This window comes from Zosterops lateralis (assembly GCF_965231275.1).
Source record: "Zosterops lateralis genome assembly, chromosome: 2".
In the NCBI taxonomy this organism is placed as follows: Eukaryota; Metazoa; Chordata; class Aves; order Passeriformes; family Zosteropidae; genus Zosterops; species Zosterops lateralis.
The window spans coordinates 86,852,887-86,880,785 of record NC_139763.1 but is presented as its reverse complement, the minus strand read 5'-3'; the positions used below and the strand labels follow the sequence as shown (position 1 = coordinate 86,880,785).

The 27,899-nt window shown below is 44.1% G+C and overlaps 2 protein-coding genes across 3 annotated transcripts in view; one reads left to right on the top strand and one right to left on the bottom strand.

The window, feature by feature from the left end:
• Positions 1-1,707, top strand: part of MYO7A (myosin VIIA) — a 61,716-nt gene extending 60,009 nt beyond the window's left edge. For both annotated transcript variants that reach the window (XM_083854377.1, XM_083854376.1), the window contains 2 exons: positions 121-240; positions 956-1,707. In XM_083854377.1, the coding sequence (XP_083710503.1) occupies positions 121-240; positions 956-1,045 (210 nt within the window). In that variant the 3' untranslated portion in view covers positions 1,046-1,707. The remainder of the gene's footprint in view (positions 1-120; positions 241-955) is intronic.
• Positions 1,708-5,303: 3,596 nt separating this feature from the next.
• Positions 5,304-27,581, bottom strand: GDPD4 (glycerophosphodiester phosphodiesterase domain containing 4). The gene is made up of 15 exons (XM_083882070.1): positions 27,378-27,581; positions 26,691-26,794; positions 25,833-25,926; positions 20,239-20,298; positions 18,367-18,465; positions 16,203-16,296; positions 14,489-14,634; positions 13,912-13,994; positions 12,864-13,014; positions 11,973-12,197; positions 11,003-11,160; positions 8,776-8,923; positions 7,579-7,661; positions 5,859-5,941; positions 5,304-5,413 (listed from the first exon to the last, which is right to left on the bottom strand). The coding sequence occupies exons 1-15, from the start codon at positions 27,558-27,560 to the stop codon at positions 5,382-5,384; spliced, it is 1,743 nt and encodes a 580-aa protein (XP_083738196.1). The 5' UTR covers positions 27,561-27,581; the 3' UTR covers positions 5,304-5,381.
• Positions 27,582-27,899: the final 318 nt, after the last annotated feature.

Below are 27,899 nucleotides of genomic sequence, written 5' to 3'. Positions count from 1 at the left end.
CAGCTGACATCCTTGGCCTGCTGTGATGGAAAGGGAACAGGGACATGAGAAGTGTCCACAGCCCCTCATGGAAGATGAGGCTCTCTTGTGTGTTGAATGTCAGTTTTGTGTTCCCACCAGGATATTCTCATCACTCACCCCTTCACCAAGATCTCCAACTGGAGCAGTGGCAACACGTATTTCCACATAACCATTGGCAACTTGGTGAGAGGAAGCAAGCTGCTCTGTGAGACCTCCCTGGTAAGAAGTATTAAAGATTAGACCAAATCCTGACTTCAGCAGCAAATTGTGTCTCAGGGATTCTCTGGGTTGAAAGTGGTCTCTCAGAAGAGCCACTGATGTAGTTTATTCCTTCCAAATTTCCCATGGCTCTGCTCAGTGAATCAGGGCTCTCACTTGGTCCATCATCCCATGAACAACCAAGCCTAAGGTGCTTGGGATGTTGCTGTGTCAGGAGCATGAGGGACTACTCCCTATCACTGGACTGAAAATCACATAAAAGCTGATGTGGGCTCAAGGGGTACTCTTGAGCCCTATAACCAATATCATTTACTCAGCTTGACCCTAGTAACAATCACAGCAATAAACCTCCTCCTAGATTATCTTAAACCCAAAGCACAAAGGACAAAAATTCCTTCTGGATTAATTGGTACTATCTGAGGCATTCAGTATTTTGTTGGCCATTTGAAAATTTATGTCCTGTCAAAAGCTCCCTATGTCCTTACCCTCAGCAGCATCCTGAGACAGGGAGTTCCTCCATTTCAACGTTGCAAATTATGTTTAGAGAGTGTTCCTAGTGGTGGTGACATTTTACCCAAGGAGAACGGTGGAATAGGTCAAAATGTACCTGAAAATTTGAAAGGCAAGAACTGGTAGCCAGTGTGTTCAGGAAGCACAAGGCAGAGACTGTAAGCTATGCTCTAGAGGCTGGTAACATCTTCCCTCTCCTCCTCAGGGGTACAAGATGGATGATCTTTTGACCTCGTACATCAGCCAGATGCTAACAGCCATGAGCAAACAGAGGAGTGCAAAGGGTAGCAAGTGAACTGCAAGAAGCCACTGGCACGTGGTCATGGGGCTAATTCACCAGCTGAGGGCTGTGGGATACCCGTGCAGCTGGGCAAGAACCTTTGCCTCCCAGATGTGGAAGATGAGCCGAACACCATCAGGGAGTTCACTGGACTCTGACCTTGAGGGCTCCAATCCCACCTCCCCTTCCAGCGAAGATGACTATCTCTGACCTCCTACTCACCTTCCTCACCTTGCATCCCAGCTCAATCCTACACATCAAAAATTTTCAGGGGACACCACTGCTCTCAGAAAGTGACCAAGGCAAAGACACTCCAGCAAGAGGTTTGCCTGAACCCATTGGTTGGCATCACAAAGGCTCTTGGAAGAGGATTTGTGTGTGTGTGTGTGTGTGTGCGCGTGTGACTTGCTTTGTTTTCATTTGTTGTTTTTTTTTTCTTAAATATGAGAGCTGTTAGGATGCTAACAGGTTTTTGGTGAAGTCCTGGGAATATCAGGTTTGAAGAGGAACAAGAGAGCCCTGACCCATGCTGGAAAGATGTCCAATGAACACTACAGGGCTTGTTTTTCTGTCATTACAAAAGAATGCTCTGTGTTCTTAAGATGTACAGAAAGAAAAAGCAGGCTGGGAAGAGCACACTTTAACTAGGAATCAGAATAAACAAACTACTGATCGAACAGGCTAGAGTACTGAAGTGCTATCCGTGCAATGCTGGAAATGTTTAAAGAACAAATTTTAAAGTTTTGTTTCTTCTTCTATTTATTTTTTAAAATATTAAAAGGAAAAAAAAATCTGTATTTCATGCCAGTATCTGGATGCTGACTCGAGGCTGAGGGCAACCTTCAGAACAATCCCTTGCCCAGAGATTCCTCAACAGCCATGACTGCCAGAGGCTGGGTAATGCACATCTTTCCCAAACTAAGGGCTCAGCTGGAAGTGAAGCTTGGAAAATGAATTATCTCCTTTTGCTCCCTGTGTCCAGAAAAATTAACCTTGGAAGGACTTTTACAGCAAATTTCAGTATGGATATAGAGGTTTTGAACACCCCATGCTTGGAAGACTAAAGCCAAGCCTATGTTGGGCTGTAATTCAACTTGAATTACTTGATGAACTTGGCCATCGGGTTTGTACCAGCTGATGATATTGTGCTTTGTGTGTGTGTGTTTCTGTATAAAGCAGCTCTTCATGAGTCCTAGCTGGACCTGAACCATTCACAGCAAGGGCAGACCCTTGATTTTGGTGGGCTTTTCTCTACCTTTGATTGGCTATACTCATCTGCTGGCTGTTTGTCTCATCTGCCACCCAATGCCGCACAGTGCGGACCAGCCTACTTTAGAGCAGAGGTGGACCTGCTGGCAGAGAGGAGATTGAAACCACATTGTGTCTGAGAGGATGCAGGGAGAGAAGCCTGGGAGGTGCCTTTCCAAAATCCAGGCTTCAAAGAAACATATGGCTGGGTGTGGGGTATCAAGAGAGGGGACAATTGTCCACCAAGATGTGCAGTAACCAACACTGCATAGATCTCAGTAGGTGTTGAGGCCTCTCTTGGTCCTGTGCATTGGGCTGGGTTTGACTGCTTTTGTAGAAGTCCATATTGTGGGGTATCACGTGCTGCTCTGTTAAGTTCAGCTGGGCTCAGGTCTCCAACACCATGGTGTACCAGGCAGAATTGGCAACGCTGCCTACCATACCTCCAGGACTGTGACATTCAAGTGGGATGCAACAATGACTTACAACTTTGGTTGCTCCATCAAAGCAAATGAGATGCTGCACAGAGACATCCACCAGCCAGACAGGGCTGCTAGGAGATCCCTTTCCTCCATCATCTTCTACCCAATGCACTCTGGTGATTGGAGCATGGTTACACCAACCAAAGCTACACTGGGAGCCCAGCTGCCTTCTCACCATCCATCTCTGACATTTCTCTTCCTTCCCCAGCTGCCATGATCCAGCTGTCCCAGGGATCCCACCTGTCTTTAGAGACATGCCTATCATCACCACACCATCACTGCTTTTTCTGAGTCTCCAGCCACCCCTACCACCCATTGCACACTCAGCAGACGATGCAGCATGGCAGTGTTTTCCAGAGCTGTCCTGGGTCATCTTTCCCCTGCCACCATGCTAATCCCTCCACTTACAGCTCTGTTGGCATCCCATGCACCCCATAATTTTGGGCAGGACTGGGACTCTGCGTGTGTACCTGTGTGTCTTATGTATTAGCATCTGCTGGCCTCTTTGTATTCACACCAAGCAATGTAACATGAAAAAACGTATGTCCAAGTGAAATACTCCAATTAAAAAGCATCAAGTGGCTTGTGGGAGGCTGTTCTGCACTGTGCAGTTGTGGTGACATCTCCAGGGAGAAGGGTGAGATCCTGGGTTCTTGCTGTGGACAAGACTTCTCCTTGCACTGTGCAATTCCTGATGAGAGCATCCAGCAAGGGGGAACAAACCATCAGTTTGGATGGAAATTAATTGAAATCTTTTCTTTTGGGGTAAAAACACTGGACTCTGGAATCTCCATTGCTTGTCCTCTATGACAAGGGCTGAATCTTCCAGTCAGTTTTGAGCTTAATCACTGCATGTAGGAAATGTTGGGTGAAAAGTTTGTGTGGGGGAGTCAGACGACCAGCCATGTGCTTAACAAGGTTGCCAGACCTTGCTAGCTGTGAAGCAATGAAAATAGGAGCTGAGATGTGACAGAGTGTAAGGCATTAGAGGAAATCACAGATCTAACTGGCCAGGCCCTCCCTAGGCAAGGCAGCTGAGAATGAAGAGGGTGATTACAGGGAGTTACCAGAGCATACTGGCCAAGCAGCAGCTAGATAAATGGATCAAACAGCATTGAGGTGGCTTTTCCCAATGCATATTAAAGGCAGAGGTTGGGGAACCACAGCCAAGTCTCTCGCTTGAACACCAAGGCACAGGCTGAGGAACCCATGGCACACACCACACTTAACCCACATGCTCTCCACCTCCTACTTTGGCTGCTCACATACCCTACATGAGTTGTACCCATGAAAAGTCAGGAACCACCTATGTATATAAGGCATGGGGAGGGGGATTTAACACCATCCACTCCCCATATTTCATAGATCTGGAGCTGCATTACAACACTTCATCAGTCCTTTAGCTTTTTTCCAAAAGAGGATCTTAATTTTTTGCATTTCTAGCCTCCAAAATACTCCAAAATTGCAACTTGGAAAGACTTCGGTGCTTCTCAGCACAGATAACTCTGAAACTTAATGCTGCCCTCTCACTTGTGATCACTTCATTTAACAAAAGACTTGTGTAAGAAATGTCTATAGTCTGGATCAGGTAAAGACTACTGTATTCTTTTCCCTTTCCCAGTTTGCTGAAATAAGGACAAAACAGGATAGGAGAGATAAAATGTATTTAAAACATCACTTGCAATTTACAAAAAACATATTCTTATTATCTCTTCAAGTAGAAAGATATGGCTTAAACCTGAGAGATGTTTACATCTCCCTTACAGAGCACAGGCCCCCTCCCCACTATGTGCCAGCCACTGGGAGAAAATGAAAATTGGAATAAATCCCAGGCTGCAGTACAGGTGTACAGACCTTCCCAAGGGAAAAGCAAACACTTGATGGGACCAATTCACACACAGCTCCATCCTTCTGAAGAAAAGTGGTTGTTACTGGTCATAGTCTCAGTAGATGGCCAAGACACTACAAAGTCCTTCCGCCCCCATGGGAATGGCATGCCCTCACCCACAGAACAAGGGGAGGAGATTGTCCTGTTAGGCTATGGCAGGTCAAGAGTGGGGAAAAGGAAAACCAAAGTTGCCCCTGCCTCTGTTATAGAAAGGTACTGATTGTAATGATCCAGTCAGCAGCACCTGACCATCGTGGTGGGGATAGTGTGCCCTTGGGGATGGAGGACACCTGCAAGGGGGGAGGACAGGAGGTAGTGTGTGGTGAAGAGGCTGGTCTGATAGGAGAAATCTGGGCACCTGAGAATGAGGAGGACTGGAGGATGCTCAGATGTTTGCAGCATGTGTGGAAACAGGGCTTATGCACAGGAGGAATGAATGCCCTGTGGGATGCCAGTGGTCTCAGGTAAATGGTGGCTCCCATGTGGTTGCTGCATCTCACCATAAATGCACAATTTCTTCATGGCTGCAACTCTATCTGCGCTCCCCTACACCCCAAAGATCCCTGACAGCCATGGGAATGTGAGAAAAGGTGAAGGAGAGGAAGGCTGGTGCTCATCTCCAGCAGGGCCACAAAGGCAAATGGCTCCTCCTCATCAGGTAGATCTGAGCCCCCACCAGCTGGTATCCCCAGCCTCGTAGAGGTGGCAGGTCCGTGTTCCCTCTCTGCCCATATCAGGCTAGGACAGCAGGCATGTCGCTGAGCTCTGGAAAAGGAGACACGTGGTGAGGTACCAAACATCTGCATCTATTCTGACAGCCACTGTGAGCAAACAGAACCTGTTTGAAAATGCATGCAGCCCATGTTGGGTCATTTTGTCTGGATGATAGCCCCATAGGTGCAGAAGTATTGTGCATAGGAGGGTCCTCAGCCAATCCCACCCTGCCTGGCAGAACCAAGAATGGTCAGTGCCTCCAGAGTCTCTTTTCACAGAATTGCAGAGTAAATGAGTATTGGAGGTGTCTGCCCCAGCCTCTGCTTGATGGACTGAGTTGCTACAGGGTCTGGGGCTGAGATAACCCAGACTGCATCCTTGCTCATAACCTTCCTTAAAAGTGTGGACACCCATCACCAATCTACCCATCAGGATCTCAGTACTCCCACAGAGACCAGCCTGAGCAGGATGCAGCTGCTCTCCTTGCCCTGCTCACCTGTCTTGAATTTGTTGTAGCTGCCACTCTCTACCACTGGGTTACTGTCCTGGGCACAGCAGGAGAAAGTCTTCTCTCGCCACCTGCATGGAGCAAAGCACCTGGGTCAGGCCACTGCCTGATTGATGTGGTGTTTCCCACAGCCCCCCACTGCCTTGGACAGCTTTTTTCCTACTTTGTGAGGGCAGGTATTTTGGGATTTTCCCAGGTCCTTACAAAGAAAGGACTCAAGTGCATGGCTGATGTCTAAGCATCCACACTTCATGTGTGCAACGGCATTTTGAAGGCAACTTTCTGACTAAGCCCTGTTTTCTAAGCCAGATTTAAGAGCTCAAATGCCCCCAAAATGTTTACAGACACTGATTCTAAAGCAGCCAGAGAAATTTAAAAATTGTGATTTTGGTGGGTTCATAAACCTGACAAGACCACACAAGGCACTGAGGCACTGCTAATGGCCCTTTGGTGCCAGGAGGGCTGGGGATGCCCTTGCTTCAAGGCCAGCCAGAGGAGTATGTTGTTTGGTTGACCAGAAGCATCCACAGGACCCTGGGAAATGCACACAACAGGAACATGATCCTGGAGGAGATGGACATGGCAAGGCCTGATGGCACTGGTGATGCTTTACAGGGGTGATTGTGTACCACCCTGAAGCCTGCAGCCTTGAAAAACAAGGGGAAAGCAGGACCTGAGGAGAACAAAGCAGGGTAAGAAGGGAAGGAAGGGAAAGAACCACCTTTCCTTGGGAAAAGCCTGGATGCCCAGCAAAAATGCCTGTCCAGCTACTAGTTCATCACTGTCAAACTGCTACTAATTATTTTTTTCACCATCCCAGAACAATATTAGCACTGCAATCTTTTTCTATGCCAAAGCCTAGAATGCTCACTGAGGGGCTTCCCAAACTTTCTTCTTGCTGTCACCAGCAGCACCACTGTATTGCCAGCACCCTGCAAAAATACTCCCCTGGGCTGGCTGCTTGGATCCTCCCCCCCATCCACAGCCAGCCAGCTGAAGAGCTGAGCCCAGACCATCCTGCTTTCCTTGGGCACTGCTGGGATGAGAGCATAGGCATGTTCCTCATACAGCTGTGGCAGAGCAGAACATCCAGCAGCCAAACATGACCAGCTGGGGTGAGCCTGTTCCATGAACCCCAGATTTCCCAATAATCTATGACAGAGTGGAAGGAAACAAAATGTGGTGTCTGTGACATGATCAGACATTTTTGTGTGAGAGGATGGATTTCCTGTGGGGCTCTGGCATGTGCAGAGAGACATGGGATGCTCAAATATTAACACTGAGAGCTTTCCTAATAAATCAGTCCAATGAAACATTGTCAAATACTAGAAAAATCAGTTCCTTTCTCAGCCCACCAGCTTTGATAATTGGTTTATATTGCTACTATTAAATATATATATATAAATATAAGAATATTTATATATTCTTATATATATTCCCAGAAGTAATAATTTAATCCATCAATTCTCCACTGAATCCTGAGGGCAGACAATGCCTGAGCTGCCAGAATGGAAAGGGCAAATGAGAGGAAGCAGGAGAAACAGAGAGATTCTGGGGAGACTTTGAGGGCTTTTTTCCCTTTCCAGAAGGGAAAGCTAATGTTCTCAGGTGTAGTTTTAACCCTTCAGGTCACTTGAAAACATTCCTCCTTCCTTCCACCTGGAGCAAAAGATCAGGTTAGGATGGCCATTAACAACTTGCTAGTTACCAGTGCAGAGCAAAGATGAGTGAGATGAGGAATGCAGAGGTCAGATCTGTCAGGATCCACATGATGTTGTACTGCTGTGGAGTCTGGAAGAAAACAACAGAGGTTGTGTCCATCACCAAGGACCACAAGATTTGCAAGAAAAGTTACTCAAGCTCTTGCAAAAAAAGTTACTCAAGCTCTTTCTTCCTGATTGAAAATGTCTGTTCAGCTGCCTGGTTTGCATCTGCAGTAACATCCCTCAGGTGTTAAAAACATTTGGTGGCATTTCAAAGTGACCACTCACCACTGGATGTTGGTGCCAATCATTCTCCTTTATAAAAGCAGGTCTGTGGTGTAGCCAAGAAGATTTTACCATATCACAGTGAATGCCACCTCTTGTTTGTGCAGGCAAGCCTTCTCTGCTTCACCCCAATAATAACATCAGCTGGTGGCATCTCATTTTCTCTGGCAAAACTGCCCTTTACTGAACACCACAGAGAGAACCTGGAATGGTTCCCACTTTAAGTCTAAGAACATTTGAAGATTCATCCTTAGACTGGACCTCTATCTAAATTTAGAAATGACTGAAACACTGGAGCTCTCTGGGGGGGAGAGCACTGTAAAATCAAGACTGTGAAGCCAACTGCTTAAAGTCCTTACAGAGATCCTGGTGGGACCAATGCCCCAGGTACTTCTTGGCCCTACAAGTTGTCTGAGGCAGAATAACAAATAGAGAAATAATGTGAAAATTCATCCCAGAAGGAAGGCTTATTTCTGTGGTTGTTTCCCTTGGACTTGTGGAATAAGACCAAGTTTGACAAGGGCAGTGGGACACCCTGGAAAAAGAGAAACTTCTGACATCAATAAGGTGCTTCAAAAGCTTAGAAATGCTCATGCATCCTCATGCTTGTGTCCCCCAAAGGCCCTTCCTTTCTTCCTGCACAAGTCTCAATATGACTTCTTTTCATTTATCTCAAGGCCTAAGGTGATAATCCAAACAAGTAGGGTGCTTCATCCTGAGCCAGGAGAAGAGAGAAGGGTATACCTGTAGCGGCTTTGAGGTTCCAGGTAAGCCAGGTTTCAGCTCAGGTCCTTCTTATGCAAAGGATCGTTAAAGGATGCTTTATCCATTTGTGAAGTGGCCCATTGTCTCTAAAGGTAATCATGAACATGCCAACTCTATTTCCCACTCCTGAGAGAGAGAAGACTTCCACTTACCATGAGGAAGAGTGGCTGGCTGATATCCTTCAGCAAGTGGACGGCATTGGTGGTCACAGAGTGTGCCCCAGAGCACCATGCCAGGGAAAAGAGCCATGGCTCGTTGACCACATAGAAGTTGGTGGTGATGTTTGCCTCAGCATATTTCCTTTAAAAGACCAAAAGGCAACAACCTTCATTGAGCAAGGAGATTAGTACTTCCTTCGGGCTTACTCAAGGAGATTCGGGAAGATCATGGGAAATGGTTGTAATCTTCTGTAGGAAGTGCTTACTCTAGGACCTAGATAAGGAACATAAAGGAAAGCCAACCAGCCAATAATTAATCATTAACAATTGGTCAATGCAGAATAACTGAACAGCTGGAAACAAATGCAGATAAAATACCCAAAAGGTCAAAATCTTTCTAATCCTTCTGCCATATGAATCAATGTAGCAATGCATTTGTAAAGGAGGCTGTAGCCAGGTGGGGGTCAGTCTCTTCTTTCAAGTAACTGCCAATAGAACACGAAGAAATGGCCTCAAGCTTCACCAGGGAAGGTTTAGATTGGCTATTACAAAAAAATTCTTAATGGAAAGGGTTATCAAGCTTTGGAATCGGCTGCCCAGGGAAGTGCTGAAATCATCATCTCTGGAAGTATGTAAAACATGTAGAGGTGGCACTTGGGGACATGGTTTAGTGGTGAGATAATGGGTGGCCTTGATGATCTAAATTATTTATGTTATTAATCTATACTCTTCCCACAGTGTGTTCCAAACTACCACAGAAACACAGAACAGCCTGAGTTGGAAGAGGCAGAGAAGGCCACAGAGTCCAACTCTTCAGTTAATTGCTCATGTAGGAATTGAACCCACGATGTTGGTGTTGGTTAGAGCACCTGAGTTGGTCAGACCAGCTGAGCTAATCTTCAAAGCTGGCCACCCAAGTTTGTTATGGTCACTCCATCAACACATCATTTCTCAAGTTATTATAAGCTATTGAAACTTAATATGAAGTAAGTTTATTCTTTGTATAAAGGTAAAGTAATGTATCATAAATATCAGCATTTATAAATCTATCTAGGACCTCTCCAAGGTTTACCCAAATGTATCTACCTATGATTTTTTATAGCCTTTCAGCCTAAGCAAAGAAGACTCTGAGGAGACCTTAGAGCACCTTCCAGTACTGAGATGGGCAACAAGAAAGCTGGAGAGGGATTTTTACAAGGGCATTGAGTGACAGGGCAAGGGGGAATGACCTTAAACTAAAGGAAGGAGAGTTTAGATCAGACATGAGGAAAAAAATTCTTAACTGTGAGGGTAGTTGAGACACTGGTACAGATTGCCCAGAGAGGTTGTGGATTACCCATCCCTGGAGGTGTTCAAGGCCAGGCTATGGGGCTCTGAGAAACCACATCCAGTGGGAGCTTCCCTGTCCATGGCAAGGAGGTTGTAACTAGAAGGTGCTGAAAGTCCCTTACAACCCAAACCGTTCTGTGATTCTATGATTTTACATCCTGTGGCAATTATAATTGAGAAAAAAATGAACATTACTCTTGTCCAAAGGATTAAAGTTTTTTCCTTTTTTTCATTTCAACTAGACTTCAATGGTTTTATGCATTGGAAAGAGCAAAAAATCCTATTTACAAAAGGAGAGCTGGACAGGTAAAGCTGGTTTTTCTTGGTGGTTTGTTGGGTTATTTTGCCACGTGAGAGTAGCATTTTGAGAACTCCTGCATTGAATGTGGAGCCTTTCATCATAGAAATTACATTTTCAGTGTGTCACATGCATGTGTATTGTCTGTTACATGTAGTAACAGACAAGAAGTGATGTCTCCAAAACACTTGCTACAGGAGGGTAGCATTATGCACTCCCACTGGTGTTTGTGGAAGAGCAATGGGAGGTTAAATAGTTGTTCATTCTCCTTGATTCGGTGTTGGTGGGATGGGGGATGGCACAAATAAAAAGACAAGAAATCAAGATACAGTTGTGTTGTTCTTACCAGAAGAATCCTGGTCAATATGGAATTGAGGACAGCCGGATTTAATTACATGTGCCACCTCTTAACTGTAGGAGTGAACTGCAGTCTGTCACCCCTAAAATACATCAGGGAGGGCTACTTGATCTGAACAAGCCATTCCCAAAATATTATAGTCTCTGGAATTGGTCACTGGAGGGAGACATTGCCCCACGCATGAGGCAAACACAGTCCATTGTACCCCAAAGATTGTACTTGGGTCTGAAACCTACCGGATATCTTCACTGGACATGTCAGTGTAGACCAGATTGAGTTTGACAATATTGTGCTTTAATAGTTCTTCTATTGGTGCCTTTTTGCCCATTGCGTGCTGAAACCCAGGAGCGACAGCCTGAACAAAGGACCTCACACCATTATGCAGCCACAAGACCTGCAGGCAGCAAGAGGAACTAGTGAATTCTCAGCAGAAGAATTCATGTGCCTACCATGCCCCGCTGTTCACACAAGCCCAGTAAAGACAACGTCTTGAAGGACTTAACCCAGACTGTCAAATGGCATTTCTCCCAGTGATCAAAGAACATTCGGATGCAGGGTTAGAACTTGCAAGTGACTTCTATCAAGAAATAAGTATCCACTGTTCCTTGCTTATCCACTGGAAATCAGTGAGTATGTCTCACACAGCCCAACAAAACATGCAGTGTTGAAAATGAATGAAAAGACAGCTTTGGTTTATGGAAAAGGCAACCGAAAATACTTTGTTCCACCATTCTTCCAGCATGGAAGAAAAGATCTTCAGCAGATAGAGATCAGCAGAATCCCCAGACATCAGTGGGTACATAACCTGATTCCCACGAGTTTAGCATTCATCCACTGCCAGGGGAGGAAGGCAATAAAGACTCACAACTTATTTTAATTTAAGCCAGGAATTTTTATGCAATATATAAAACAAGCATGGGTAGCAGGGAATAGACTGACAATTATTATATTTATTAAGGGGTGCTGTTTAGTTTAGGGGCTAAGGCATCAGCTGGTATAGACACTGCCTTTTTTCCTGTGCTGCTGAAGGATTACGTTATTGTGAACCTTCTGAGGAACTAATATTAGGAATATACTCCAAATGATGCCTTTTAAATGAAGTGAAATGCAATGGGCAAATTTTATGGAGGTGAAATCATGCAGAGTACACCCCAAAGTCCCAATGAGAAGAGCAAGAAAAAGGGATATGGAGTGAGACCACCCTACCAGATGTCGTTTAATCTTCGACTCCTTGAGAATGACATCCAGGATTTTGCGGATCCACAAGTTTCTGTAAGGATGTTTCTCTGGAGGGCGGTAGAGATCAAATATCACAAGTTTATTGTGACTGTCTGCGAGGCGCAAAAAACTACTTAGCGTGTAAATGGACTGATTCATTGCCTGGTTTTGATCTGCCTTTGACAGCGAGCCCATCCCTACAAATGGTTTGTTCTAGAAATAAACAGATATAAAAAGAAAAGGAAATCAATCAGGCAGTTTGCTCTGGGAGTCAGCTGTATCTCTAAGAGGGAAAAGGTTTGATGTCTGTGCTCAACAGATATTTTATTTTGCTTATTTCTTCTACATAAAACATTTTATTTTGCTTATTTCTTCTACATAAAAAAATGAGGGAACTTAACCCAGGCTATGAGATTATTGCTTCTGAGACCTAAATTGCATAGTTCAAAGCCAGGTCTGCTGTGCTTTTCTGACCCACCTTTTAGCTCTTTTCTTCTGCCCCCTGCTCATGAGCTCTGCTGCTGCCACAAGGTGACATAAGGACACCCACCAGCCAATTGTTACAGGTCTCCTTAGCCTGAAGGCAAACTGGACAAAGCAGAGACCCAAACTGAAGTATTTACACTGACTTATTTGAGTTTTGACTCAACTAGCAGTTCCTCTTCTAATACCGATGCTGTTTAATAGACAGCTGATGTCCCTTTCATATCCAGTTGGTGACAGTCATGAAATCATATACAAGTTTGGATTGGAAGAGACCTTTAAAGCTCATCTAGTGCAAGCCCCCTGCAATAAACAGGGGTGTGTCTAACTGGATCAGGTTGCCTAGAGTCCAATCCAACTGATCTTCTATTGCTTCTAGCCCTTCATGATGCTTACCTTAAGGAACCATGTTCCAGCGTTCAATTTCTGCAGGGCATCCCAGGAGAAAAATGAAGCAGCTTTACCAGTGTCATTAGGGTAGACCTCCTGGATGTTAGTTGTCCTTCTCAAGGTGTCATCATGCATGAGGAAAGGAACCCCATCATAGCTGCCAGAGAGCAAGAGTTCAAGGTCACCTGGGGAGCAGGTTCATTCACAGCATGAGCAGACTCAAGCCAGGTCAGAACATGTGGGCCACTGTGAATGCAGCAGTACAGCCTTCCTTAGTGCAGAGAGTGCAATATGGAGGAATGCTGAGGCTCAAGACACCAGGTTATTTCCAGCTTAAGTATTTCTAGATCTCACAGAAGTCATGCTTGTCTGTGCCTCAGTTTCTCTAGGGGCAATGTGAAGGAGGTAACCTTTTTGCCTGCCAACTCCCTCAAAAACTGTCAGAAACTTATGGTTGAAAGCTCTTTTTGCTGACATTAAAGTGTTTCTGTGGTTTTCAGAGGGCTGAATTCTCAATGGACAGTGATGGACACGCAAAATTCTCTTCTATAGAAGGGTCTCATTTAATAGAACATCTAAATGTTAGTGGAGTTGTTTTTTTTTTTTTTTTTCAATGCCTGGAAACAGTTCATTCTGCACAGAATATTAACATTCACAGAATATTAGTATTTCATGGCAATGGGCTCGCTAAAGGCAATTAAAAATATAATAATTAGGGCAATGCTGTCACAAATCTGAATACAATTTTCTGTTGGTTTGTAGACCTGATATAACCCTCACTGTGACCTGCAAGTCAGACTAGAGCAGGAACTTGTTTTTATACTCTGCCAATCATTTAAAACACACTGTAGAAATAACGATTGTTAAATCAATAGCTGCAGCTCATTGACTTGCCTGAGAACAACCATGCCCTACAGCCCCTGTCATCACATGACAGCTGAGGGACCCTGTCCCAGCCATCAGTAAAACCCAATTGCCTGGAGCTGCATGTCTCCAAAGACAGCTCTTAGAAGAAGCAGCATATATTCTGTGAGTGGTGATGTTTTGCCCTCACCTTATGGCAACATCTGTTTCAAGACCATCCCCACCATGCTCAATTGTCTTCAGAAATGACATCTCAGTGTTTTCTGGCGCCAGCTGAAAAAAAAAGGCACATAATTTTAATGAGCAGATAACTTTCAAGCACACACTGAAGGACTCTGCAAATACTTTCTGCCTCTTTGTAAAATCTCTGGTTTTTCTTAAGGGAGAATCATTATATGGTTAAAGCTACTTTAGCCAAACCCATTGTGTAGAACAATAATAAAATCATAGAATGGTTCCGGTTGGAAAGGACCTTGAAAATCACCCTACTCCAATCCCTGTCAGGCCAGAGACACCTTTCAGTTCAGGTTTCTCAAGGGCCCCTCCAACCTGGTCTTGTCCCTCAGGAACAGTGTTTTCCTTGTAAGCAAACCCATGCAGTGATGCCTTTGGCATGCAGTCCCAATGACCAGAAATGTCTCCCACTCTCCACAGATTTCATGGGGAAAAAAAAAAAAAAACAAAGAAACAACAGAAGATGATGATGATGATTAAAGTAGCAACACACAGGATGAAGAAATGACCTAAAATAATTTCTTCAGACCTACCATTGGTGCTCCACGGTGACCAATGAGGGCTGGCTTTGGTCCAAGTGTTCCCATCTCTCTGATGCAAGGAGAGTACATCCCCAGAGGTATCAAGAAAAGAAAGAGAAGGATAGCCAGGTATGGACCAACAATTATCACCTGAGTAACTGAAAGAATTTGAAGGAGGAAGGCTAGAGTTAATCCACATAATAATGTACAACTCTGCCTTGCCACTTAATTTTTAATACAGTCCTCCAGCTAAGTAGCTTTCAGGCTTTGTCCCATCCTTTTTTCTTCTCCTTTTTCCCTTAATTTTCACTTTCTCTCCAAACAATGCAACCCGGGAAAACAAATTGGTCAAAGCAAGGATGCAGGCTGTCTAAGTCAGGACTACAGATTTTATGCTTTAATTACATCTCACTATGCCTGGACAGCAAGATATGGCTTTATTTTTTTTTCTTTAGACATGGTGCACTGAAATCTCCTCCATATGTAGAGAAACAATCCTTAACAGAAGGATGCAAATTTTTTCTTCCTTAGATGAGAACAAGCACCATTTTCAAGTTTCATTCACAGTGAAGAAGAGTAGGTACCTCTCCTTCAACCATGTTGCATCCCATTACTTTGAATACTTTCCTGGTTCAGTCAGATAGTTCCTAATGACCTTTCCTGTGTGACATAGATAATCCTACGGACCCTGAGAGCATGTATATTGCACCTCAGAAACTTGCCAACTCACTATCTTTGGTCTTCTCTGGAGTCTGTTGACACATTGCCCAAGAGCCCCAAGAGTCCTTCTCCTCAGGGACCAAAACAGTTCTTCTGAGCAATAAGCACCTATGCACCAACACATCTTTCTTGAATGGGTACCAACATCCCTCTGTGCCAGTGGTTCTGAAGGAATTTGGGCTTATGCTAAGATGATGCTGTACTAAGCTAGGACTACCTCAGACATAGTGGCATATAATGTCATGGGTCCCTGTGTATTCTCCTCTAACCTCCTCAGTTTCAGTTCAACAAGAAAATCCTTGGACAGGAAAAAAAAAATGCTTTCACCAGTCCATTCCATCTGTGATTTTTATGGCAAACCACTGTCTGAAGATGGGTGTCAGGTAGATAATTTTGGCTATATGGAGAGACAATAAGAGAAAACCAGACACTCCCAGTCAGGTTTTTCTGCAGTTGTTCCTGGCATCTGGCTTTTGCCTTACAACATTTGTTCATTCTTCCTAGAGGTGGACAGGAACTTCCCATGAGATAACACCAGGAACAGATCAAAAAGCTCTTTTCCCTATCTCAGCTGGCTTCTCCCGAGATATGCTAGTCTGAAGTGATTTGTCTGACTGGAGTGGAGATCCCTTCTGTACAGAGCAAGCAAAAGTCAGCCAAGGGAGCTGCCACTGGCTGCTTTCTCCTGCAGAGGGCTGAACAAATTTTCACTCATGACTCAAAACATAGGTGCTTCTGCTTGTCTCCTCCATCTCAAAGCAGATCACTGCCTCAGTATGGGGCAAAACAGTGCAAAGTAACATGCAAATCAGTAACTCACTGAGACAGCAACAGGCCAGTGGACAGCCCAAGCCCCAGCTCCACTAATTTCCCTGGGAGATTGAGAATCTGAAAATCTCCTCCAACTGGAGTGTAGGTGAGGGAGGAAAGGGCTCCTGTGTGCCTCTTTTCCCATGCTCTTATGTATCTTTTATCATACAGAAAGCAGAAACCAGAGCTGCCATACCTTTCTTATCTGCTCTGATGGCATGAAGAGCCACAGGCCAGGCAAGAAGGACCATGATGGCAATTGCCCCTATGTGGAGATAAGGAGCTGTGACCTGGCAAGGAGAAAAAAAAGGACTTTAGTCAAAAGATTAAAACAATCCCCATCAGAGCTACAGCCCTTACACCTGGATGGGCTCCTGCTGCAAATACAGTTAGTATAAGCAGTTAGTCACTCTGCCTCGCCCTTGTTGGACCCACCAAACACCTCAGGACTCAGAGAAGAGATGTGGCCTTGGCCACGCCAGGGAGGAGTGTGCCCTGCCTAAGAAGTGCTTCTCACATCTTTACTTTCTCCTAAATCAGCTGAAGGGGACACAGCAACCCTCTTTCATGAGGATATGATTGCCACTACTGATATGCCATAATCTGTGAGCATCTTCCAGTTTAACCCAATATAAACCAATCCAATCCCATCCAGGCAATATCTATCTTCACACCACACCACATTGCAGTTAAATCATTAAACTGATATCAACAAAGCTGACGTGGTATTTACTAGCTGTGGGATGAAACTAACTACTGTGGTATAATAGAAGCAGATATGTTAGATATATGGAGAGATGTATTTAATAGATTTGATTTCTTTAATCCAAAAAATCAAACAAGAAGATCATAAAACAAGAATCATTTCTATGCTTAACATGAATGCATGAATAGAGCTGGAAACCAAGCAGAAATACAGAATCTGAATGGTTGTTGGTCTAACACATTTTTCCTAAAGCCAGGCAAATCTGAGCTAGAAACCAGTCCATCATATTCTCATGCTCATCAGAGCCCTGTGGCAAATATTCCAGCTAGAACTGACAGTTATTAAGGTATGTGCTAGGAAAAAAACCCAACTCTCCAGACACAAGCCTTTCCTATTTCTTAGTCCTGATGCTCAATTCTCTAACCTGGAAGGGTTGAAGAAAGCAGCAGTGACTGGGAGATGTTACATGTGACACTGTCTGCCCCAGACACTTGATACCAACATCTTCTTCTCAGAAGCAGGATTCAGATGTGCAAGCAGAGGTGCCATCTGAGATGTCCAAAATACCTGAGATAGATTTGCAGGGTTAATGGACATGACACAGTATCTAAAAGAGATACATGTCCTTTGGGAACAGCAATGGAAGGCCATCTCAAAGAGCATGGACACCTGAAATAAACAGCACCTATGGGGAATCCAAAGGCTCTTGTGTCTCCTTCTCCTCGTCCACATCCCCTGGTGTCTGTTAGGGGGAAGAGAAGCTGATGATTTCTCTGCCTTTGCCAGTGCATATCCCAGTGGTTAGTGAACTGTAGAACAGGAATGTGCAATTAACCACACCCTACAAACACCACATCTTCAATTCCTCTGCCAGTCCATCTGCATTGCTCTCCCAGCCTTCACAAGCACTAAGCCTCATAGGGGAGGGGTAATAGACCCAAATAGCATGGAATCATGGAACTGTAGAGTGGTCTGGATCCTGCAAAGCAGCTGTGTAGTCAAAGGCTACAGGCTTCTTCCTTCCCAATACAATGGGGACCTGGATGCTCAGACACTGAACAGCACTGGACAGCTCTTGCCTCCACCTTCACATCTGGTGAGAGTTGAGGATGGCAGCAACCATGAACTCTGACCTCCTGAATCCAGCATTTTGTCCCACCTGACAACAGTGTTCTCCACCTGCTCCCCAAAAACCCAGTGCACTTGTGTTCTCAGGAGATTAAGCTTTTTGGAGTCACAAAAGACTGAAACTGTGCTGTACCAGCAGATTGGGATGAGGGATGAGGCAGAAAGTTCTTGCTCCAGCAAACCTACCTGCCTAAGGGGTCTGATTTACCTGCCCTGGACAGCTGAAATTTAACAGTACACCTACATTTTTGGGGAGGAAACAAAAAAAGGGCTGTAACTTTCTATATCTCTCCAAACTGAGATGTGTTACATCATACAGCTTGAAACTCAACTTCAGGCCTTGGCTTCCTTTCCTCCAACAGGAAATGTTAAATCATAATAAAAGTTTACTCAGAACATACCCTGTTAACAAAAACTATATAAAAAACATCCACCATACAGAATATCTTCTGCCAATTGTCACAAAATACTTCTACAAAAAAAAAAAAAAAATGCTCTTTCAAGTAGACCTCCTAACCCCTCTTACCTGGAATGACAGGCGGACAGTTTTCCGGTGATCTCGCCAGAGTATAGATAATGCAAAGAGTGATGAGATAGAGAAGCCCAGGACAAGAAAAGTACCAATCTAGGGACACAAAGAAGACATAAATCAGCTTCAGTATTTCTGCATAGGGTATGCCATCCATCTTAGTCACAGCTAATTTAAGCAGCTTGAAAAATTGTTTTGAATGCATGAGATTGACTGTGCCAGTTCAGAGATAGAGAGATCCAATGGCACTAAAACCAAATCCACAATGCTGTCAGTATGGCAGGACTGATTTTAGGAGTTGGGTACTCAACTAAGTCAGCTCTCAGGATTCTCTCTGTAATCAGTGGAGAAAGAGGAATTTCAGAGTAGATCCATTCCTGCTTGCATTATGATGGAATGTATGCCTCTCTCTCTATTGATATTGATGGAGCCTAGGTGATCAGCTTACATTAAATCCCTAACCTGCAGATGGAATTCATCACGTCTAAACTCAGAAGTGACAAATTCCACCCAAAACCCAAAGTGACAACAAAACAACTTCCTTGTTGTATGAGCTGCCTTGTAACAGGCTTCAGCAATAACAAACCATCCCATAATTAAGAGATGAGAGTTCACTTTTTAACCAAAAAGGTGAGGCAGTGTCTCAGTCAATTCTTCAGCTTCTTGTTCAGTTTGGTACCAGCACTGTGGTAATGGCAGACACTTCTTGGTATATCCTCTTTCTGCGGACAACTAAAGGCAATTGCACCAAGCCCCTAACAATTCTTCAGGAGATCTTCTACGGATCAATACTTTAATAATCTATTCCTAATCCCTTGCACCCAAGAATGCCTCTTTTTTATTATTATTCTTTTTTTTTTTCTTTTTTTCGCTTAGTTGTTTTTTTACAAATTGTTCTACAATGCTCTGGTTCTTCTGGAAGCCATTTTTCAATAGTAAAGATCCCTCAGTTTCCATTACTAAAGTAAGAAAAACAGGATCAAGCACGTGCATATTCAGCTATTCCCTCCCACTGCAGCAATCGCATTGCATCCTACCCTAAACTGCATGGATAGAAGAGCATTTTTAAATGCCTCACATAGCCTCAAAAATTACTTAAGGAAGATGATTCTAACCTATAATTTTACAGCAACAAGTCCCTGATAATTTGTTTCTGTGTCTTCAAAACTCCAAAAGGCATTTCCCAAACCCTAGACTAGAATTAAAAAATATAGAACAGTTTGAGTTGAAAGGGACTTTTAAGTTTATCTAGTTCCAGCCCCCCTGCCATGGGCAGGGATGCCATACACTAGATCAGATTGCTCAGGGGCCCATCCAGTCTGGCCTTGAACAATCCCAGGGAACTATTCAAAGACCAAAAGGTGTAAGGCACCAGGATGCCTTGGAAAAGCCACCTTTCTCTCCTGTGGAGAGAGCAGACACTTTTTTCACTGTTGCTGGGGCTTGATCCAGAAAATCATGCAGTGCTTTGCATGAAAACTTTGCTTTTGACTTCACATTACCATATGTAGATGTGCCAAATATAGACATCTTCACCTGAATGAGTCACTGCAGGCACCTTTTGGAGTCGGTGGTTCTGGAAAAAAGGTTCTTTGAGTGTGATTCATCTCATCTTAATTTAGAGGCCTATGACCACCTGGATGAATTGCAACTTCAGAGAATTCATTTCCCTCCACTGAGTGCAAAAGGAGTTTTAGTGATCAGCTCAGGTGGAGATATTATTTTCATGGGTATCTCAGTCTCGTAAGATTAACCTCTTCCCTCTCTTCCTTCTCTCCCACAGTTTAAGAGGTTTTCTATGCAAAGAAACACCACAGACACAATTAAAAGCATAGATTGGAGTTACCAGAAAGCCCTGACTCTCCCCACCTTGTGACTCCAGTGCAGGTACAGCTGCTGACCTTCTGCAAGCAAACACATCGCGAGGACCTGGGAAATCAAGAAGAGATTTTATGTATCCTGGTGGAATGTGGTGATGAGTGCCAGAAGTGAGGCACTTCTGGAGTTATTTCTGCATTGGGAAGTTACTTTACACTAGAGGTCTTCCTGCTCAATGTCAATGTTTGAAGGACAGGTGTATGGAGAGAAAAGTTTAGTGCTACAGTAAAAATGCTTCTGAAATGGCCAAGCACATATCAAGACTCCTCTTCAGGATCAAAGACATTTTCCTGGGTAACAGATAATTGGTCACTTTGGGGTGCTCGCTTACAATGACTTTTTGTGAGGAGAGATTCTGAAAGAGGAATGATGGCTAGTGTCAATTATTATTGTATAAACCAATACAGCACTAACCTTGACTATTTTCTATGCCTTTATTGTGATTAAAGGCACATTGACCATGGGAGAGAAGTCAGGGAATAAAAGATGCCCCAGAGCAGCACAAAAGTACAGAGCAGACAGCAAAAAAAGGCAAATTTTCCACATTAACCACAGGGAATGTAAGAGACAGGCATATCTCAGACCTATCTCAGAGGAAAGTGTCTTGGGAATTAAATTACTCCAGTTTTGGTGGTTGGCATGTCCCTTCCACCTGATGGCAATTTGGAGCCCTTGGGGAGGGTTCTTGTGAAGCATGCTACAAACCCCAGCCAGGACAGAGGACAACCCAAGATGCCTTGGACACCAACCAGCCAAGAATGAGGGGAGTAAAGCCACAGTTGTCAAGTAGAACTTCACATAGTTCCATACTTGAGTAACCAGTTAGTCTGGAGATGAATTTCACCCAAAGAAGAACTTCGCTGCTGTGAAAATGCACAAATCTATGCTCAGGAGTCTAAATGCCTGGGGAAACTTCCCAATCACTGTAAAGGATCATTTTGGGACCAGTATCATCAGGTATCAGGGCTTAGAGAAAAGTATCTGTTAGTAGATGTCAGTGCTCCACTGAGGAGGATCATTTATGATGCAAGTCCCTCTAGACTCTAGGATAGTGGGATTGTATGAAAACAAGATATATAGATTTGGGGGAAGAGAGTCTTCTCTCCTGAAACTCAACTGCAAGTGAATGTAAGTTGCTTCCTATCTATCTACAAGCACACTCTCTTTCCAGGATCATGCTCATTTAAAGAAAGATATAAGGCCAGGTAGGATGGGGCTTTGGGCAACATGGTCTAGTGGTAGATGTTCCTGTCCATGACAGGGGGGTGGGAATTAGATAACCTTGAAGGTCCTTTCCAACACAAACCCTTTTACAGTTCTATGATAAACTCAGCAATGAATACAAGTGCTTCTTGACATGTTGGCTGTCTTTAATGGAATAAATGTAACCATTCCATTATTAGTAACATGGGAGCAGTTGAGAGAGGACAGAAATACTGCGAAAGATCTTAAATCAGCCCTATTTAAATAACCTATTTCAGGGTGAAAAAATGAGAGCAAAAAGCCACTCTGCTCCTTTGTTGCAAGAGATGTTACACAAAGACCCCATCCTTGCATACGGTAAAGCCAAACATTTAGAACATTCTGAGCCAGAAGGGATCCACGAGGATCATCAAAGTCCATCATCTGGCCATGTGCAAAATCACACTAGGAATCACACCATGTTCCAGAGTGTAGTCCAAATACTTCTTGAACTCAGGGCACTCAGACAGACTTGGTCCCATGATTACTTTCCTGGGGAGCCTGTTCCAGGGCCCAACAATCCGCTGGGTGAAAAACCTTCTCCTAATTTTTAACCTAAATCTCCACGAATACAGTTTTATGATATTCCCTCATGTCCTCTCACTGGACTGTCTACTCCAAATTGCTTCCACACACTTTCTGAGATTGTTTAATATAAGTACAAAGGCATGAGGGCTTAGGTGACCAGCATGTTTCTGACTAATACTGCCACAGTTAAAGTCAATCCTATCCCTCTTGCCAATCCCATCATCTCCCAGAATCTTACAGCCTTCAACTCTTGCATTCTTGTCTTCTTTAAAATTAGCTGTGGAAGTGGCATCTCCCCTCCACCATCTACCTGCAAAGTGGTGATTAAGGGATGCTTCCCAGGGGCAAGAGAAATGGATTCACTGGAATGAAAATTTAATTTCTGTCTCCCTCTTTCTAAATGGCTGCATTGACCATGAGGTTATGCTGCAAAGAGTGGACAGCAGTTGCTTAACTCCACTCTACTTCAGCATGGGAACAACCTTGTAATCATCTCAATACTTCTGGTGAGGTGTGGGCAGGCTCTGAACCTACACTACAAGGACATGCAGGCAGGCACTTGGACACTCGGCTCACCTGAAACACCTGCACACTTAGATGTTCACAGCAGCTGGATTCAGGTCCTTATATTTATTCACTTTATGGCAAAAAAACTCCAAACTTGTCTGGTACCCCAGTCTCTTAGGGATGGAGTTTTGAGGTCACATTTTTGGATTTCAGTGTTGACATACTATTTTGAGTCCTCCCCATCTATGAACGAAGAGGCCACAACACATCTGAACCTCTTTACTTTGTACAGTCACAAGTTGCCTCCTCACAACCCTTAGAAAGAACACAGTTGAACTGCAGAGACACAAATGTTATTTGTTGGGGTTTGAAAAACTAAACAAGACAAGATTTTTCTTCTCCATTGAGCATAAACAGTTCTGTGATTAGACCCCTCAGTTTAACCTTTTAGGCCTAATGGCAATGAGAAAATTTTCAATTGAACAATTGAATGAATTGAAATTGATTGTGTGAAAAAAAATTGCAGTGATGAATGTGGATGGAAAGCATCTTTGTCCAGACGGCTAATGCTTTCTTGTGCAGCATTTTCTTCAGCCACTTGTGGCTGGTGGGCAGAAGTCTGTATGCTTCAGTCAGTCACCATAAGGTCAAGGAAGTAGGTTTGCAGGTTCCAGCTGGTCCCATCATTAAGAAAGAGGGTATGGTGTCCACAAGCAAAGCCAGACCAGCCACTGATTCATATAAAATCTTTCTTCTCCAACAAGGGCATCCAGATGTTCAGTTTTCTGATGTGATGGGCTGTTCATGCAAAACACCACCAGAAAACATCACCGAGGTGAAGGTACTCTCCATCCAACACTGTTCAACCAGAACTTGGGATGTAATTCATCATGGAAGAAACCTATCTGGCCATTAGTTGTCTGATATGTATTAGAGCAACCCACTCATTGTATAGTACCCACTATGAATTACTTATTTAGATGTGGAAGGGCTGAGTTACACTTACCAGCCCATGAGACTCCCAGTGTTTTGCTGGGTGGTCCATCAAAGCCTTCAGTGAAAAGGAAGCTCTGCAAACAGTGGATGGTGGAGGGGTGGATTCCTGGTAGAGTCCTTCTGTGAAAGAGCCCTGCTAGGATGAGCTTTGCCTAGCCACGGTTGTTACACGACCCCTCATGTTTTGAGATAGCAGGAGCGTAAGTGGTGGCAGTGCTAACTTTCCTTGTTCCCCTTTCTCTCAAGACCTAATAACATTTAATTGGCAGTCTCATGCCCCCAGCACCCACTGCTCATCATGGATGCATGCAGCAGTCTTGCTACAAAGGACTTGATGGCATGGTGATGCAATCAAGCAGGACAAGTGTCCTCAGAAATACCCAACGGCTTTGGTTGAGTCACTTAGCAGCTTCATAAAAGCAAGAAGCAAATGGACCTTCACTGCAGGGGCTGTTCCCAGAGCAGAGGAACCTCTGAAGTGTTTCTCCTGTTGTCTGATACCATCCAGACTACTGGCATTCTTTCAGGTTTATCCATGGTCACGCCTCTGAGGAAGGCAAATGCTGTTTGCCTCATTAGACAGAACTGAGAAGCTTGAGAGGAAGAGGAAAATGTAACTTCATAATAAAGAGTGAGACCAGGACTGAACTTAACCATGTAGGACACCAATTTCACCTCCTATCTTCCACCTTCCTTTCTGGCTTTACTTCGCCTATTACCTGCCCTGATAGCTTGCAGAAATCACAGTCTTGGTGACGAAAACCTGAAAATGCTCTGAGAAAGTCTGCTCCTTGGACAATGGCTGACATTTGGACCCAGACAGAGCGTGACCAAGCTGACACATCAGCCCCAGGGATCTTTAGGGTCTTTAAACCCAGGAAACCCTGTAAAGCCAGTTTCTAGCATGGGCTATGGCGAGTTAGTCTGATCCTGATGTTGACCCCAGATCCACAGCCCATTGAGGCACCATCTCAGATGTATCCATGTCATATGGGCATCTCTGGCAAAGTTCTGAGTTGCCCCAAGTAGTATTGTAACCACCAAACTACCCACACTACTCCATGGCCCCTGGGAAAGCCAGGTAGGCTTTGCTGAGTAATAGTCCATGAGCCCTAGAGCCACCCTGGTGTTACAAAATCCTTGTAATTAATTATCATCATTTGTCCCTTTCAGAGCTCAGTCAGTCCACATCTCTTATAATGCTGTTGATTGCTGTGGGCATGAACAAGCACCTGTCCTATTTATCACTTTGGGGTTTTTATTGCTAGCACTAGAATAAAAGCACTATTTATTTGTACTTCATCAGGAAGAAAGGACCCCAGAAACTAATTGTGTTAGGTACTGAACAGACAAAGCCAAGAGAGGTTCCCTGTCACGAGCAATTTACAGACTGACTGTATGATGACACATCAGGGAATGGGTAAGAACAGCAGGAATGGATGATAAAAGCTGGTTGTCCTGGTCACAGAGGTGAGACAAAGCCATAACCTCACCTTCAGCACCTGGCATTTCCAAATGAAAGTTAGAGCAGGCATGGGACTGATGTAGACTCCAGTGCCTGGAGTCAAAGTGAATTCTTGGTCTATAGCTTTGGATGAAGAAGGTGGAAAAACAGGTGCAAATATGTATTTGAGAGCTTTCTTATGAGGGAAAGAACAGATGAAAAAGGATGAGTAAGTAGAAGTTTTAGGAAAATTTTGGGGTTGGTATGTTTCCCTAACCAAAGCAGACATCATATGAGAGAATTCCACAGAATTTGGAAAAGTGAAGATTTCAAGAATGTCTTTCAGCATAAACTTCAGCAGCACTTTGTGACCACATCTATAGCCTCTACCTGGAGAAAATCCTCCAGCAAAGGAGAGTGAGTCAAGTGATAAAAATTCTGTTCTCCTTCCCCTAGTAAAACTTTTTATCCAGGATAAGAAGAATAATTCAGCTGTGATGACATAACACCACGGCTACATGACTCAGAGCCTTGTATTTCCCTGCTGCCAAAGCAACAATTTTTAGTTCCCCCTAAATCTAAATCCAGCCACTGCTGGGTCAGCTTTTCTTGGGTTCAAGGAGAAATTGTACACATTTGTCAAAGGGAAATCATTAAAAGAAATCACAGAAATGACATCTGGCTCAGAGACTCCTGAGCTGAAACTGGTCATTAGCAGGTGGATGTGGGGAGAAAGCACTGTAAACACTCATGTTCCAGATCATCTCCTGACTTTCGCTGTCTAAGGATCATATGGAGGACTAGACTGAGCTCTGGTCTGACTTTCAGGACTACAAATCAAGGTCAGCTTACAAGGAGCATTCCTTACCATTAACAGTGAGACATATGTGAACAAGACTGCAGCCACAATCAGGATAACAAGAGACCAGAGAAACCAGAAGCCCAGGTTCCCATAGTTATACCTGAAAACAAACCAATAAAATGCTGTAAGAAGGTTTTTGCTTAGCACATGGACTAGAAAGGACCAACAGCCCTGTTCCTTGAAATTCTGAAATTTTCTAAGCAATAAGACAAAGAAGGGCAGAGGAATAGCCTATGCTGTAACATGCAAAAGTGATTAAGAGCCTCCTTCCCAAAATCCCTGATTGCATTAACCGTCAGACTAAAACACATTATTATACTTTTCCTTCCCATAATATTTGAGCAGCTTTAATTTAATTTCAGGGGGCAAATTTGCATAGCTATTGCCTACATACTACAGAAGGAAAAGATGTGCATAAATCCCTGATGGTTATTTCTCACTTTGGAATCTGGGAATGTGGAATTCTCTTTCAGTGAGATATCTGGTGCAATGCCTCTGATTCCAGCCACTACATTTCTTCATGTGGAATGGGGGAGAAAGGGAAGGGGGGGAAAGAATGACTCAGAGATGGAAAAAGTTATTTAGTCCCTTCCATTCACAATTTTTGTGATTATGATCCTCCTTTTTCTCCTAAATTCACACTAAAGCCTAAAAATTGTACCCAAGCAAAGGCAGAGTCTCAGCACCACCACAGTCACTGGACATTCAATTTGGATGCTGAAACCAAGACTTTAAGGTGCCAAATCTTTGCTTCATGACTAAAGTGTCCTGTTGCACCACAGCTGCTCTGGAGGGTGCTTATCCCTTCCCAGTCACCCAGTGACCTGCCAAAGGGGTGGGAGAGGAGGAAAAGATATTACTTACCAGTCAAAGCCATTGTAGTCATTTTTACCTTCACCCCATGTGTACAGAAAGACCAGAGAAAAGCAGAAAGCTGCAACGAGCAATGGGAAAAACATGCATTCCCGCTGGAGAGGGAGAGGAAGGACAAGCAGTCAGAGCTATGCCCAGCCCAGAGCAATTAAAGCAAATAGCAGGTATTTTAGGCTGTCCCTAAAATATGTAGCTTGGTGTTGGAATTCTAACTGAAGTAAATATGGAGATGAGTTCCTGTCCTTCTAACCAGGAAAACGTCCTCGAAAGCATACTCTGCACTACTTGTTCTCAGTGACTTCCCAAATGAATGGGATTTTAACCGCCTCACATGAGAGGAAATTGCACTGTAGAGCAACCTTCTTTGCAGTTCTTAGTGTCCACCCAACCTTAATGTTACTTCTTCCATTTGATTCTATGGCTTTGAGATGTTTCACTGGCCAGGAGAGGTTGGTACAAAGTCCACATATATTAGCTGTGTAGTGGCACAGACAATTTGAGCCTGCCACAGAAGCAGCAATTCATCAAGCATTTAGAGCAAAATCTAACAGCCCAACAGATCCCAGTGGGATCCAAATCATAATGGGCTGGGATTCCACAACATCAACCCCTTGTCTGCTTAGACTGCCCTTCCCCACTAGAGAAATCCAAGTCTGTGCTGATTTTGAGCTCCTTTACCATGCTGCAGCAGCATTTCCCAGGCTCGGTCCTTTCGCGCTGGTACCGCTTCCACCGGCAGCTGTAGAATCCAGCCAGGCAGGAGATGAAGGGCTGGTGCTCGTACCTCTGCAGCAGGCTCCGCCGGACCACCTTCAGCTTCCCAAACTTCAGCCTCTTGAGGCTGGTGGCACTGGTCTCCATCTGAGTGGCTTTATCTCATCTTCCTCCTGAAACAAGAACACGAGTTCTATGGGGAGACTCTTGGGTAAGCTTCCCATGTTTGAAAAAGGAGAGAAAGTTTTCCCAAGCAGATGCTGAGACCAGCAGGAAGTGATGCTGAGGACATCCCACCTAACTTTTATATACCAAAATGAGATGGCCAGCTGAGAAGGATGATCACTGCAAATCCTCTTACCAGTCAGTGGTGCTCCTGGTTGTAACTTAGGCACTCCGAATCACCTTTGGTGCTACCTCTGCCTCCTTTTGGCTACAACAGGGAGTTCTGGGAAATGAATTCATTAACTTAAGCACATTTCAAAT

What these genes read in the sequence shown, in the direction of transcription:
- GDPD4 (XM_083882070.1), bottom strand. Translation starts at nt 27,560, where the DNA reads ATGGAGACCAGTGCCACCAGCCTCAAGAGGCTGAAGTTTGGGAAGCTG. An exon ending in GTCACCGTGGAGCACCAATG is followed by an intron (nt 13,995 to 14,488) that starts GTAGGTCTGAAG and finishes TTTTTTTTTCAG; the next exon opens with CTGGCGCCAGAAAACACTGA. An exon ending in CTCATCTTTGCTCTGCACTG is followed by an intron (nt 5,942 to 7,578) that starts GTAACTAGCAAG and finishes TGCTCCATGCAG; the next exon opens with GTGGCGAGAGAAGACTTTCT.